Source organism: Cnephaeus nilssonii (assembly GCF_951640355.1).
Source record: "Cnephaeus nilssonii genome assembly, chromosome: 6".
Lineage (NCBI taxonomy): Eukaryota > Metazoa > Chordata > Mammalia > Chiroptera > Vespertilionidae > Cnephaeus > Cnephaeus nilssonii.
In genome coordinates this window covers 70480201-70496453 of record NC_137077.1, presented here as the reverse complement: position 1 = coordinate 70496453, position 16253 = coordinate 70480201, and the positions used below count along the sequence as shown (strand labels likewise).

The following is a 16253-nucleotide window of genomic DNA, read 5'->3' as shown; positions in this document are numbered from 1 at the left end:
TTGGTACTCAGTGTGGAAATGACTATTGACAGTGGTGGAGACTGGGGTGAACTTAAGAGAATTTAAATCTTATTTAATAGGAACTATCAATTGCTGTCATGTGGGAATATAGATCTATTTTTGCCACAGTATCTGACTTTTCACAAGAAGCTAGAGATCCAGAATTAAATTTGTTAATTGTTTTGAAGGGTAGTAACTAACTAAACAATAAGAAAGAAAGAAAGAAAGAAAGAAAGAAAGAAAGAAAGAAAAGAAAAGAAAAGAAAAGAAAAGAAAAGGAAAGAAAAGAAAAGAAAAGAAAAGAAAAGAGAAGAGAAGAGAAGGAAAAGAAAAGAAAAAAGAAAAGAAAAGAAAAGAAAAGAAAAGAAAAGAAAAGAAAAGAAAAGAAAAGAAAAAAGAAAAGAAAAGAAAAGAAAAAAATACTGCATGGGCAAACCTGTGCAGGCCTGTGCAAAAAAGGGTTAACATAGCAGGCCTAGCTGCTTATTCTTAGAAAGGCCTACTTACAAGGTTGACCCTTGGCTGGCATCTGGAAACTTGAATTTGGGGAAAGTTCCCACCATTCCTGGAACTGATAAGAGTGACTCAATGGGCCCAAACTCTTTGTACAAACAACAGGGTTTATACTGAGCACCTGCTTTCCTCCTGGGAGCCTAGAGCTTTGGTATGTGCCTGGAGGAGCCTGCTTACGTGGCCAGATGAAAACCTGGTGCTGAGTGGCTAACAAGCTTCTCAGTTGGCAGCATTTTACTGTGTTGTCACTACTTACTGCTGGGGCAATTGAGCACGTCCTGTGTGATTCCAGGGGACCCATGAAAGCTTGCACCTAGTTTACCCTGGACTTTGCCCCATGTGCTTCTCCTTTTGCTGATTTGATTTTGTATCCTTTGCTGTAATAAACCATAGCCATGAATAAAACTACATGTTTAGTCCTATAATTCCTCCTAGTGAATCATTGAACCTGGGGGTAGTCTTAGGGACCGCCCCCACCACCCACCCCAACCCCCGGCACAAGGCCAAACAAAATTTATCTTTGAGCCAAATCTAGCCCACAGGTATTACTTTTCAACTTTTTTTTTTTAATATATTTTATTGATTTTTTACAGAGGGGAAGGGAGAGGGATATTTTACAGAGAGGAAGGGAGAGGGATAGAAAGCTAGAAACATCGATGAGAGAGAAACATCGACCAGCCGCCTCCTGCACACCCCCCACCGGGGATGCGCCTGCAACCAAGGTACATGCCCCTGACCAGAATCGAACCTGGGATCCTTCAGTCCGCAGACCGACGCTCTATCCACCGAGCCAAACCGGTTTCGGCTACTTTTCAACTTTTAATCTAAGAATGGTCATGGGTGGTACAAGCACCATCCAAAAAATGGAGTATTGTTGCATGCCTTATCTTATTTAATCCTCACAACAACCCTGCAAAATAAACATTTTTATAATCCCATTTTATACAGGAGGAAATTGAGACTCAGAGAGCTTGAACTTGCACAAAGTCATATCACCTGTAAATAAGCGGAAGGGGCAGGGCTAAAACAGAGCGAAATCCCATTTGATTTCCATATTGTCTGTATGAAATTATATTCCCCCCTCTCCTAATAAAATTTCAGGATCACTTTATTTTCTACTTCCTATGCATAGCATTTACATCTCTGGAGCTAAAATTATTCTTATTACTCCCCCACCTTTTAATTTAAATAATATCTGCTTTTCTCTTATTCCATTCCAATCTTCCCTTTCTGTCAGCCACGAATGAGCCAGTAGGGGAAGAAGGAATGGAAGGTGGAAATGGACAAGAGAAGACTAAACCCAGCAGCTTGGCCAGATTTTGTTGGCCTGGTCAAGAGTTCCCAACAATAGGGTCTGTTGTGGGTAAGGCAGGGTTAATCTGGGCTGGGGTCCTCATTCAAGAAGGGATGAGATGATTTTTACTGCCTCCCAGGATATGGAAGTATTTGTCAGAGGGGCCGTGATAATTATTCCAGAGGGATCAATAGGGTTTGAAGCAGAAGCTCATCCAGCATTTGAGAGACAGTGACATAGTCTGGGTATCAGGATAAGAGGGTGAGAAATGGATAGGCAGGTTGTTAAGGCCCTAGCTGGGGCCCAGGACTGAGCTACATTGTCAGGAAAAATTGACATGAAAACCAGGAAGTTGGGTAGAAGCCCCACTGTAAGACCTTAACTTTTATTTTTTAAAACATTTTTTTTTTATTGATTTTAGAGAGGAAGGGAGAGGGAGAGAAAAAAACATCAATGATGAGAGAGAATCACTGATTGGCTGCCTCCTGCACGTCTCACACTGGGAATGGAGCCTGAAACCCAGGCAAGTACCTTGACTGGGAATCAAACTGTGACCTCCTGGTTCATAGGTTGACGTTCAACCACTGAGCCACACCAGCCGGGAAGATCTGAACTTTTAAAGTCAAAAGTTAGAAAGGCAAAATGCAGCTTGGTGGCTGAGCAAGTACTTCAGCGTTCCTCTCTAGTTCACTGATTATTAGGACAGCAGGACTAATTCCAGGCTCTTACTAATAACATTCTGCTCATCTTAGTGACTGTCTAGGAGGTAATGATAAAACTGAGTTCATAAAGCTGAAGGTCTTTCTTTATTACCTAGTAGAGGCCTGAAGCATGAAATTCGTGCAAGGGTAGGCCTTTGCAGCCCTGGCTGCCTCGGCCCTGGCAGCCCCAGCTTCATCTGGAAGGTCATCCGGAAGGTCATCCGGAAGGTCATCTGGATGGTCATTCTGCTGTTTGGCCATTCGGTCGATTTGCATATTATGCTTTTATTATTATAGATGTCTAGGCAGAGCTGAACACTCAAGCCCAGCCCTCTAGGATTCTGATAAGCAGTAAGTTTAAACTACAGAAATGAAAACCCTCGTCTTTTAATATTGTTTGGGAAGTAATCCTGTATAATAAAAGCCCAGCGACCAAATGGCAGAATGACCAGAACGACCAGAACGACTGGTCGACCAGTTGCTATGATGCACACTGACCACCAGGAGGCAGATGCTCAATGCAGGAGCTTCCCCCTGGTGGTCAGTGCACTGCCACAATTGGAGTGCTGTTCAGCTGACCAGGATGAGCAGCTTCTCCCGCTGTGAACCCCTGGCCGACGGGCTGCAATCATCACCTTCTTGCCCCAGGCTTCTCCTCCTCACCCCCTGCCGCCTCCTCTGGATGGCCTGTGGGCCATGCAGCGCCACCGCCAGGCTCGCAGAGCTGACCCTGGAGTCTGGGAGGCGGGTTTGTGGCCGCTGTGGGACTGAGGCCTACTCCACTGCCTCTCAGTGCTATTGTCCCTGGGCCCGGGCCTGGCCCCAACCCTGTCCCCTGGAGAGGCAAGTGCTCCAGCTCCATAGAAGATGCCGGACCAGGGAGCAGTCGCTCAGAGGGCGGGTCCACAGCCACTCGGCTGACCGGGATGAGCGGCGCTCCCACAGCAGGCCGATCCCCACAGGCCACGTCCCCCACCAGTGCACAAATCCCATGCACCAGGCCTCTAGTAGGAAACAAAGACCCATGGAATTAAAATACTTTTATCAATATTAGGGGATCAGCTAGTGAAAATAAATTTGGTGATAGCAATAAGAATGGATTTGAAATGGGAAGTAGTTGCAACCCTGACTGGTTCCCATTAAAGAGACAAAAGCACAGTGGCTAGAGCGTCGACCTGTGGACTGAAGGGTCCCAGGCTCGATTCTGGTCAAGGGCACATGCCCAGGTTGCAGGCTCCATCCCCAGTGTGGATTGTCTGGTGCTTGGCACACAGTGATCAACAAAACAGATAAGTTTCTTCCCCTTCTAGATATTATTTTCTAGTGGGAGAGACAATCAATAAACAAGTAAATACATAAAATTGTCAGGTGGTAATAAGCCATATAAGAAAATAAAAGCTGTATAAAGAGAGAGAATGAAAGAAGTGCTAGTTTAAGTAGAGTGACTAGTCAAAGGTGATACTTGACAAAAATCTTTAAGGAATGAAGAGAGCAAGCCATGCTACTATTTGAGAGATAATGGGTTTTGAAGCTCTGAGTCTTGGTTGATTCTCAAACAGGCTGTAACTAACTTATTAAAGTCATTAAGTGACTCTCCCTACAGGACGTCCTTGATTAGGCGTTGAGTGCACTGGTTCCTGTGCCCCCCACCAGCCCTGCCACTGCAGGCTCTAGTTCTCCCCCCGTGGTTATGCTCTTGCTCATTTTGACCACAAAGCATCACAATACTAACTGCCTCAGTGCTTTACACGACTTTCTGGAGAATGTACTATTGTTTCAGCCAACCTTTGATGGCCATCCTAAGTGTGGCTAGGGTGGGAGAGAGGATGTGCATGTGCACACAGGGACTTTTATTTTCATCCCCATATATCCATCAGGTACCCAGACAAGCCCCATAAATGAATATACAATCTAAGTCACAGTGTACTTGTATGCAACTTCAAAATAAGTCCCCAAAGTGAATTCCCTTCTCCCCACCCAACATCCCAACACACACGCATGTGCACGTGCACACACACACTCAAAGAGTGCTACTCCCAGTGTGTCCGAATGGACATTCTGGCACCAGTATTGACTGGCCTCCTAGGTACAGCTCATTTAGCTCTCACTAGAGAGCCTTTCCCATTGAATTTACAGTTCCCATGCTGTTGCAAGCTGGATTCCTCAGGAGTCCACTCTAAGACAGAGTTAGTATGCATGAAGTTCATTAAGGAGTGTCTTGGGATTAGCACCTGTGGACTGGACGGAAGGAGAGGAAAGGGAAGGGAGGGTAAGGGAGGGGAGGGAAGGGGGAGGGAAAGGAAGGGAAGGGAAGAGAAGGGAAGGGAAGGGAAGGGAAGGGAAGGGAAGGGAAGGGAAGGGAAGGGAAGGGAAGGGAAGGGAAGGGAAGGGAAGGGAAGGGAAGGGAAAGGAGCAAAAGTGGACAGAGAGAGCTGTCCCCGGTTGGGGACAAGATAGCTAGACCTTTTTGCTCCCACATTGATGAGTTATTTTGAGGAATCTCAGGCCACACAGAAAGGCTATGTGTACATGTTCTGGCCAAGGTCCCAGCCAATAGCCCACATCGTCCTGTACACTTGTGGATGAGGAAGACTTAAGATGACTCAGCCACAGTTCTACTGAAACCACAAAGGACTGGGTTTAGTGGAGCCCCATCAGCCCCAGGAACCATAAGGGGCAATAATAAAAAATAGACTCTTGTGCTGTGTTACTGAGTTGGGGTGGTTTGTTACACAGCTATAGAAAACTGAAACACTGAAGAATCCTTCCAGGGGACTAAGATTTATCTTAACATTTTCTAGTCAGAAACTCTTTTTTTTATTTTTTTTTTAATTTCTTTATTGATTAAGGTGTCACATATTTGTCCTCATCCCCCCATTCCCATCCCACACCCCTCCCCATGGATGCCCCAACCCCCTGTTGAACTTAACCATTGGTTAGGCTCATATGCATGCACACAAGACCTTTGGTTGATCTCTCCTCCCTCCCCCCACTCTCCCCTATCCTCCCTCTGAGGCCCGATAGTCCGATCGATGCCTCCTTGTTTCTGGTTCTGTTCTTGTTCATCAGTCTATGTTGTTCATCATTTCCCCTAGATGAGCGAAATCATGTGTCACTAGAGATATACTTATAAGAATTGAATGTGCGACGAGCAATAATAGTTATGCTGACAGGCAAATGAATCAGTCTGTAGTGAGTTTCTTTCTGGACCAACAGTTCTTTTGAGACCCAATATCAATGTCCACCAGTTCCTTATGAGTACATGTTGGCACTGACCCCTCAGCTCTGGATGGTGGACAAATGGTGGTAATGCAGGTCCGACTCCCTCCGGTTTGGTCTCGGCCGGACCCAGGGGCACGGCTTCACCCGGATCCAGGGGCCCACGGCCTCACCCGGACCCGGGACCCAGCCTCACCCGGATCCAGGGGCACACGGCCTCGCCCAGACCCAGGATTCAGCTTCACCTGGACCCAGGGGCGCATGGCCTCACCCGGACCCAGGGGCGTGTGGCCTCTCCCGGGCCCGGGATCCGGCCTCACCCGGATCCAGGGACACACGGCCTCGCCCAGACCCGGGATCTAGCTTCATCCGGACCCAGGGGCACTTGGCCTCACCCGGACCCAGGGGCGCGTGGCCTCTCCCAGACCCAGGGTCGCGTGGCCTCACCCGGATCCAGGGGCCCATGGCCTCACCCGGACCCGGGACCCAGGCTCACCCGGATCCAGGGGCCCACGGCCTCACCCGAACCCGGGGCCAGGCTCACCCGGATCCAGGGGCCCACGGCCTCACCTGGACCCGGGACCCAGGCTCACCCGGATCCAAGGGCCCACAGCCTCACCTGGACCCAGGACCCAGGCTCACCCGGATCCAGGGGCACACGGCCTCGCCCAGACCCAGGATTCAGCTTCACCTGGACCCAGGGGCGCATGGCCTCACCCGGACCCAGGGGCGTGTGGCCTCTCCCGGGCCTGGGACCCAGCCTCACCCGGATCCAGGGGCACACGGCCTCGCCCGGACCCGGGATCTAGCTTCCCCCGGACCCAGGGGCACGTGGCCTCACCCGGACCCAGGGGCGCGTGGCCTCTCCCAGACCCAGGGTCGCGTGGCCTCACCCGGATCCAGGGGCCCATGGCCTCACCCAGACCCGGGACCCAGGCTCACCCGGATCCAGGGGCCCATGGCCTCACCCGGACCCGGGACCCAGGCTCACCCGGATCCAGGGGCCCACGGCCTCACCCGGACCCGGGGCCAGGCTCACCCGGATCCAGGGGCCCACGGCCTCACCCGGACCCGGGACTCAGGCTCACCCGGATCCAGGGGCCATGGCCTCACCCGGACCCGGGGCCAGGCTCACCAGAAACTCTTAATAGTTTTGTCTTCAGATCTAACTATCATCCCAAAGTTCCTGTCACAATTTCTCTCAAGAGACTTTTATACCTTCACAACAAAATTCTAAGATCTGCCTTTAACCTCTCTGAGTTAGACAAGCAGATAATATTCCTGTGGTATGTGGAATGCAGGTTTTGGCCCTGCGGACACTGAAGTAACAACTTACTTTCTGTTGAAAGCATCTGGACACTACACTACAGAACCAAGTAGCTGTGTCCAGTGGGATGCTGTAGTCTATTGCTTTTGCTTTTATCTACTCACACTTACTAGTTTATTCTGAGACTTTGCCATAAGAAGTTACTTTAATTACTTTAAAGAAAAAAATCAACAGTGATTGATGGAAGTCATTGAAGGATTTAAACAAAAGAATAACATGTTTTGATTTATTTTTTTAATTTATATATTTTCAAACAATGCTGTTTCTGTTGTAGTGAAACTAGAAAAAGAGAGATGAGTTAGGAGGCCATGGTGCAGTAATCCCAAGGAAAGATGATACACAAGAATCAATAGGATTTGATGCTGGATTAGCTATAGAAGGTAAGAAAAGTATCAAAGATGATCTCCATATTTCTGGGATGAGCAGCTGGAAGTAAAGACTGAAAAAGACATGGAATTGGAGGAGATGGAAAGGTCAAACATTCAGGTTTAGCCATGTTCAAGTGCATGTTTCCACAAATGAAAATATTAAGAGCAGTCGGATAATGCCCTCTATAACCCCAAAAAGAGGTGTGTGCTAAAGGGGGGAAATAAGAGTACAATTCAAGTTGTAAATGTACTTCTGCGTTTGTTTTTGTTTAATCAGATGTGCTTTTCTTTCCTTTACCATCTTCAAAAATTATTGTTCAGCCTTGCAGAAATGATGTGCCTCATTTGTAAGGTTGCTGTGAGATGTCTGCCATCTGGTGGACAGTCATGGACAGTATTATAAATTTACCTTTTCCCATTCCAAAGGAACGAAAATTTTACTGTCAAGATGAATAACACAAATCTTTTTAATATCAATGTCTTACTAACAAACATTTACATCTTTATATTTATCATTAGTGAAAATTGATTGCCATGTTTAAAACTAAATCACATCAAAGTGTGTAATCTTTAGTTTTATAAAGTGATAAAACTAAACATAAATATAATTTCAAATTTTGTATTTTTTGGGAACTACATCAGAGAGGATATAGTCTTTGGGCTCTTTAACAGAAAATAAATTAATATTTATTCTCTTCTCCCTGACCCCCAACCTCCCCCCTCCCTTCCCCAGCCCCAGGGAACATCCCAGCTGTGCTGGAATTGTCTTACTGTTGTATCGCAAATCAGTGAGCTGGACAAGACGCCTTAATCAGCCAATTAGTTAGGAGTCATCTTTATTACGCACAGGTTCAGAGCAGATTACCTCTGTCAAATTCTGAACAAACACAGGAGGGAGTATTTCCTTTTTATATCCTTCTAGTTCTTTGTGTAAGTTATTTTTGTAGATAGCTTGTAACCTTGAGTACATATCATATCTAGCAAACACCTGTCATATCTATACAGACAACTTGTAACCTTGAGTATCCTCTCTAATAAAATGGTAATATGCAAATTAACCATCACTCCGCTACATAAGCCACGTCCACCAGCCAAGCCACGCCCACCAGCCAATCAGGGCGAGTATGCAAATTAACCCAAACCAAGATGGCTACAGCCACAGAGAGCAAGGTTTCCCAGGTAACAGAGGAAGCCAAGCTTTCCATAGCCGTTGCAGGCCTAAGCCTCCACTCAAGCTACAAAGTTTCAATTATAGAAGGTAAACAAATTGAAACAAATGGCGGCAGAATGGAGCTTGAGAGAGCAGGCCAGGGTTGCCGCCGGCAACAGGGGAAGCAAAGCTTTCCGCACACCCTAGCCGGGCTCACCCGCTTAAGGCTACAAAGTTTCAATTGTAGAAGGTGAATTAACTGCCACAGAAATGGCTGCCGCCCCGCCCCGGAGGGAGCAGCAGGCTTGGCTCCGCTCCAGGCTACAAAGTTTCAATTGTAGAAGGAAAATAAATTCCAGATACCAGGGCCTCTGCTTGGGTTGCCAGGGGGCATTGCCGGCCTGCAAACCACCACAGGCCCCTCGCTCAGGCCACCCCACACCCCAAGGGAACCCCCACCCTGATCCGGGACACCCTTCAGGGCAAACCAGCTGGCCCCCACCCATGCACCAGGCCTCTATCCTATCTAATAAAAGAGTAATATGCAGATTGACCATCACTCCAACACACAATATAGCTGCCCCCATGTGGTCAAAGATCCTGCCCCCATGTGGACACAAGATGGCCACTGCAAGATGGCCAGCAGGGGAGGGCAGTTGGGAGGCACCAGGCTTGCAAGGGAGGGCAGTTGGAGGTGATCAACCCTGCAGGAGAGGGCAGTTAGGGGTGACCAGGCTGGCAGAGGAGGGCAGTTGGAGGTGATCAACCCTGCAGGAGAGGGCAGTTAGGGGTGACCAGGCTGGCAGAGGAGGGAAGTTGGGGGCAAACAGGCTGGCAGGGGAGCAGTTAAGCATCAACCAGGCTGGCAGCGGAGTGGTTAGGGGTGATCAGGCTGGCAGGCAGAAGCGGTTAGGGGCAATCAGGAAGGCAGGCAGGCAAGCAACTGGGAGCCAGCAGTCCTGGATTGTGAGAGGGATGTCCGACTGCCCGTTTAGGCCCGATCCCACCAGGATCGGGCCTAAACGGGCAGTCGGACATCCCTCCAGGAGTCCCAGATTGGAGAGGGTACAGGCTGGGCTGAGGGACAACCCCCCGCCGTGCACGAATTTCGTGCACCGGGCTTCTAGTCATATTATATCTATACAGACACCTGTAACCTTGAGTATCATATCTATACAGGCACCTGGCATCAATATCAGCATATCAGTTAGATGGCTAGCTTGCAAGGTCAGACAGTTTATCTTTTCTATTCAAGCAAAAAACAAGGTTATTTTACAGTCTAAAAATAACAGAGTTGACCTACAGAATAACAGACTGTCTAAGAATAACAGAGTTGTTCAAACAGCAGTTTTTCCAAAGGAGGGACCTCTATGCTTCATTACACAGGCTCATGAAAACACATCTCTTCCTAAAACTATGTTCAGTGATTTTAGGTTGGTAGCTTGAAATTGGCCATTGTATAAGTATTTAAACTAAAAAAAATTCAAATCAAAGTTAGTTTTATTGTTCAGAAAACCAGTTTGCCAGTCCACCATGCATATATCTCTTCTCTCAATTCCACCAATTTTTTTAAAAAAATGCATTTCATGAAATAGTTGTTTAAAAATTATATTATTTAAATATATATTTTGAAATTTGAGAGACAATGGAATCTTTTAGAAAAGCCTATTTGAGTTCTATATTTTTCTTTTAGTTGGAGGAGCCCAAGTGAATTTTAAGAAAGTTATTTATTTTTAAAATTATTACATTAAAGTAATATATCTCAAATTGTTGCAGTTTTAGTAGAACTGGCATTTGGATTTCTTGAAATAATGATTGTCAGCTAACAGGTTCAAGGAATGACTATACAGCTCCAAAATTAAGGGCCCAGAAATCTAAAATTTTATACATACTTCAATGGAGAAATATGTGCTTTGAGACTTTCCTACTCTATTTTTAGAGGGGTGGACTGGAGAAATGTACATTCTTATTGTGTTTGTCTGATGACTCAGAAATAGTCCCTCTGATATTTTTGAGAGCAGTGGTAGTTACATTGCCTTTAGTTACATTGTCATAAAGAGACCTAAACAATAAATGTGAGGAATTCGTTTTTTAAAATCCAAATCTCTTGTTAAAAGTCCTAGACATAAAGCTTTTGACTCAGAGGCTTTATGCTCAATTCTCTACTGTGCCATATTCTAGAACAGGATTTTCAGATTTTATGGTTTCCATAAACCCTCAGATCAAAGAAAATGCCGCACTCTGCTTTCTGAAGCAGGAATGAATTGGCCTGTTTCATGTCAGGTGAGGTTCAATATGGCAGAGAAATTCCATTAAGGGGAGGAATTCACAGGCCTTACTAGCCTTCAGAGTGATAGTATTCTATCCTTGGTGCAAGTGGATTGGGATGGGGATTCAAAGAGAAAGGGGATTCGAGCTGAATCATGTTAGGAGGCAGAGGAGACAGTATTACTGGATATTATGGGTGACAACTGGAAACACATTGCTAATGTAATACATTCACAGCTATATAGGTTCAACTTTCACTTCCTTGAGGACAGCTATTTTTGTATTTCCTACACCTAGCATAATACCTCAGAAGATATTTGTTCATATCTTTACAAAATTATACAGGTAACCATGAATGCAGTTATTTATTTAACTTAATGCCTGTTTTCCCCAGGAAACTGCAAGTTCCATAAAGTCAAGAATCATATCTGTCTTATAAATACTATGTCTCCAGTGTCTGGCATATACTAGGGAATTCACAAATATTTATTGAATGGACAAATAGAATACAGATATTAGGTATAATATATAGGTATTAATAGATACCTATTAGTAGAAATCCAATAAAGTTTCCTTTGATTTTTTTTTTTTTTTTTGCAGATACTGTGGCTTACCCAGAATTCCATTCTATTTTTTATAGGTAATTATATAAAGGAAGTTAGGAGGGTTTATTCAACCATCTCATAATATATAGGGTTCTGATTTTATGAGAGTCTGAATTTAATATAGTAAGGAAATTTTCTTAGTTTCTAAGATTCTTTTTAAAAAATATATATTTTATTGATTTTTTTACAGAGAGGAAGGGAGACAGATAGAGAGTTAGAAAGATCAATGAGAGAGAAACATCAATCAGCTGCCTCCTACACATCCCCTATTGGGGATGTGCCCTGCAACCAAGGTACATGCCCTTGACCGGAATTGAACCTGGGACTTTTCAGTCCACAGGCCGACACTCTATCCACTGAGCCAAACCAGTCAGGGATCCAAGATTCTTGTCAGACACCAATTGAAGGAAGAACAATTCACCTATATGATTAGGGGGTTACTCTTCCTACTCTTCTTTGGAGAACATGAGGTCGTGGTTCTCCTGAGTTACTCAGTCATTGATTTCCTCCCCTTTCATTTTCACCGAATGAAGGAGCCTGAAATACAGGCTCAGAAGAACATGGCTTAGGCAAGATTATGTGGCTTTACTTGTAAATTGTTCCCCCCCTTCTTAATAACCAAATATTTCTTTAAAAGCTTATAGTCAAAATTTATAATCTTCCTGGTCAATATCCCTTATCATCTGAACTTTGAGGATCTAGTTAACCTTTCTTCTCCCAGTTCCCTTCATGCTATTGGCTGACTGGTCTCCTTTGTGTGACATGATCACACTATGCTTTTGCTTTCCTTCATGTCTGATAAACCTTAAATATTTTTTTTCCACTTACTCAAATGCAATCAGTTATAGAAACTCCACCTCACATCTGAGACTTTCTTGGAAAACTGTCAAATTAAACAACTGTATGATTTTGCAATACAAAACGTCACCCATTCAACCAGGGGGATGAAGGGATTAACAGTAGTGTCCTCAGCTACTGTGTCAAGTCAGTTGTGCTACAGAAAAAGTGTCACAAGTCTGTACTTTTGTGGGGTCCATGGTTAGTTTGGACTCGAAGCAGAAAGACATTTTCTATCAGAGTTTCTCTTATCATCACACCTGAATGTCCATAGAAACACATGATCAACTACTATAGGGAGAATGAAAACCCAGAACATTCAGGTTAGAGTGACTGAACTGCAGAATTACCCAGGCATTCTTAGCTTCCATCAGTAAAGATTCTTATGTACTAATTAGAGGCCCGGTGCAAGAAATTCGTGCACTGCGGGGGGACCCTCAGCCCAGCCTGCACCCTCTGGCAGTCTGGGACCCCTTGCTCCTTACCGTTCGGCTTGCTGCTCCTTAGCACTGCCGCGGAGGTGGAAGAGGCTCCTGCCACTGCCGTTGCACTTGCCAGCCATAAGCCCAGCTTCTGGCTGAGCGGCGCTCCCCTGTGGGAGCACACTGGCCACCAGGGGGCAGCTCCTGCATTGAGAATCTGCCCCCTGGTGATCAGTTTGCTTCATAGCGACCAGTTGTTCCACCGTTCGGTCGATTTGCATATTAGCTTTTTATTATATAGGATACAATGAGAATGATAACAGTTTATTCTTTGTGATTTTAAAGTAAACAAAATGAGATGTGTGGAAGCATTTCATAAAGTGCAAAAAGAAAAGGGACTTAACATTCACTGAGCACTCACCAAGGGCCAGGCAGCACATGTAAAGGAAGTAGCACAGGCATGTCTTTCTTGGATCTCTGCCACTGCACTCTGTGGGAACATCCAACCATAATGTTAATTTCAGAGATTTGTCGTACTCTGTCATACTTTATGTAAAAGGAGGACCTTCACATTTGAATCTCAGACTTACCGTTAAGGGCATTCTCTGTTGTTTCCCTAAATTTAAAGTGATTTCATAGGATCTCACCTAGCTCTACATTATTTTTAATGACTTTACTATAGCTACATTTCAAAAATGTTACTTATATCTGTTCTTCTTAAGTTGTAGTATTTAAATTAAATAAAAATTTTATTTCTTTTTTTCCCCCTTAATCCTCACCCAATGATATTTTTGTTGACTTTAGAAAGGAAGGGAGAGAGAGTGAGAAACATTGATGTGAGAGAGAAACATTGATTGGTTGCCTCCCATACATTAGGAATCAAACCCACAACCTACGTATGTGTCCTGACCCACAATCTTTTGGTATATGGGGCAGCCCTCTAACCAACTGAGCCACCTGGCCAGGGCTCAATTAAATTAATTTTATTATTTAATCTATCTCTGTCTTTCTAAGTCACAAATAAGGGATATAAATTGTCATTCCAAAGGGTAAGTAGTTGTCCCAAGAAAGATGGAGAAACTGTTACTGGGGAAAAAAAAACGGATATTCCCATGTAAAAGAATAAAACTGCCCCTATCTTACACCTCTCACAAAAATTAACTCAAAATGGATTAAAGACTTAAACATAAGACCTGAGACCATAAAACTCCTAGAAGAAAACAGGAAAAAAGCTCTTTGATAGTAATTTTTGTATATGATACCTAAAGCACAAGTAATAAAATAAAAAGTAAACAAGTGGGATAACATCAAACCAAAAGCTTCTGCACAGCAAAGAAACTATCAACAAAGTGAAAAGATGACCAATGGAATGGGAAAAACATTTGCAAACCTTATATCTGATAATGGGTTAATATTCAAAATCTATAATAATAAAAGGGTAATATGCTAATTAGACCAGACATCCTTCTGGACATCATTCCAGACGTCCTTCTGGACAAAGCTGGGGCCAGAGGGAAGCCATCCAGGGTACAGGGTGCCAACGGGAAGCCGGTGCCAGCAGCCGAGGGAAAAAAGGCCTACTTTTTTTTTTAAATAATAATAAAAATTAAGTTTTATTTTAAAAGGTAAAAGTTTATACATCCTTAAAAAAGAAGTGGTAATATTTTACCAATGTAAAACATCACAGAATTCAAATCACAGTTTGGATCTTCAAGATTGAAATGTTGTATCCCATTAAGTAAAATGTGGTCAGTTTTAAGAAAAAAATTACTCCTCTGGATATCCTGTTCTCAATCAAGTCTGTCTTTATCACCATCATCTCACACAGTAGGATAGCTGGTTGCGATGGCAATTCCACAGTAGTTGTTCTGGTCTTTGGCCATCTTTTTTTTTTTTTTTTTTGTGAAGCCCAAATTTATTTCTATTTAAAAATTGCTCAAGAGACTTTAAAAAGGCCCAAAAGCCCAAAGGCGTCCAGGTTTCATTTCAGATCATCCTGACTTGGTGTACTTCTGTTTCTCCTTTTGTGAGGCATCGATTTGATCCTTGTTAATGAGACACCTCGGCAATTCTAGTTGGATTGTGGTGACATCTTGTGACTCCCAGTATCTGTCATAAATGGCCATCAGGTTATGAACGATGAGAAACGTAATACCAGAAATAATCACGAGACGTCTGCAGATTTTACTTGAATATCCTTTCTGAATTGTTCTTTGCAACCAGGCCCAGTGATGATCAATTTGAGTAGGGGAGATCATGATGAGTGTCACCTGCAAAGACTGGTATTAAATGCAGCTCTTTCAGAAAGAAACCAGCAAACACACTTCAAGATGAAACAGCAAAGCCTTTGGCCATCTTTATGTAGCCATTCTTGCCTCAATCTTTACCCCAGCTGTTCTTGACAATCCAATTCTTCTCCTTCAAAGCCATAGCCAACCACCAGAACACCATGATCTAGAATAGATCTATGCTGCTGCAGTGCTGCTCATAATAAATGCCATCTTCATAGAACCGGAAACTAAAATGGCTTGCATCTATAGCAACAGAGATGGGCCCCACGGTTGCCACTGCCTTCATGAGGGCACTCTCCTGCTCAGGGATGTCCATGAAGCCAACAGAATCCTCGGGCCTGTATTTGCAGGGTCCAACCTTTGCATGATATGGATAGGACTCCTCTGAGTCTAGGCCTCCGTTGGACTTAACATACTGGAAGGCATTATCCATGAGGCCACCATTGCAGCCCTCATTGTCTTGAGCCTGAGAGCAGTCCACAAGGTTCTGCTCACTCAATGAGATAAGTCTGCCAGTTTTCCGGAACATCTGTCCTTCAGGGGCACCAGTTGCACTAAATGCCCAACAAGAACCACAGTATCCCTGGTTCTTCACGGGAGTTACATAGCCTTCTTCTCTCCAATCCACAGTTGGGGGGATTTCAGCAATGTAAGGTTCCTGGAACACTCGCCTTTTCTTGTGCTTCTGGTTTTGATGGCCATTCATCACCTGCGTGAATTCTTCGTTGGTCATGTCACCAAAAGCATTCATGGCCAAGGTGAAGCTCTGTCTCCCTAGGTTGTATTCCTGGTTGATCATTTTCATATTCCTCTCCCACACAGTTCTCCTCCATCCTTCTTCATTTGAGCCATATAGTTTACTGTGTGTTGCCTTCCACCAGTGCCATCATGCCTCTAAACTCCCATCAAGTTTTGGAGCAGCTGAAGCTATTCCTAAGTAAAGGGCAATCAAGAATAGTGAAGGATTCGTGTTTCAAAACCTTCGGGGCATAGCCGAGCAGGCGCAGTCAGCACATGCTGGTCCAGGATCTCCCAGAAAGGCCTACTCTTGCACAAATTTCATGTATCGGGCATCTAGTATATGAAGAACTTACAACTCAACAGTAAAAATAAAAATAAAAAACAAAAAAATGCAAATAATCTAATTTAAAATGGACAAAAAGCCTGAATAGACTTTTTTCTTTTTTTTAGTTTTATTTTAATTTTTCAATTACAGTTTTGTTTCAATATTATTTTGTATTCATTACAGGTGTACAGC

General features: G+C 44.3%; 1 protein-coding gene across 1 annotated transcript; it reads right to left on the bottom strand.

Annotated features, from left to right (window-relative positions):
* Positions 1-15158: 15158 nt before the first annotated feature.
* On the bottom strand, positions 15159-15800 carry LOC307101840 (procathepsin L-like; the record flags this gene model as incomplete). Its single annotated transcript, XM_079775291.1, has 1 exon — positions 15159-15800. One exon carries the CDS (start codon positions 15798-15800, stop codon positions 15159-15161), a length of 642 nt encoding a protein of 213 aa, XP_079631417.1.
* Positions 15801-16253: the final 453 nt, after the last annotated feature.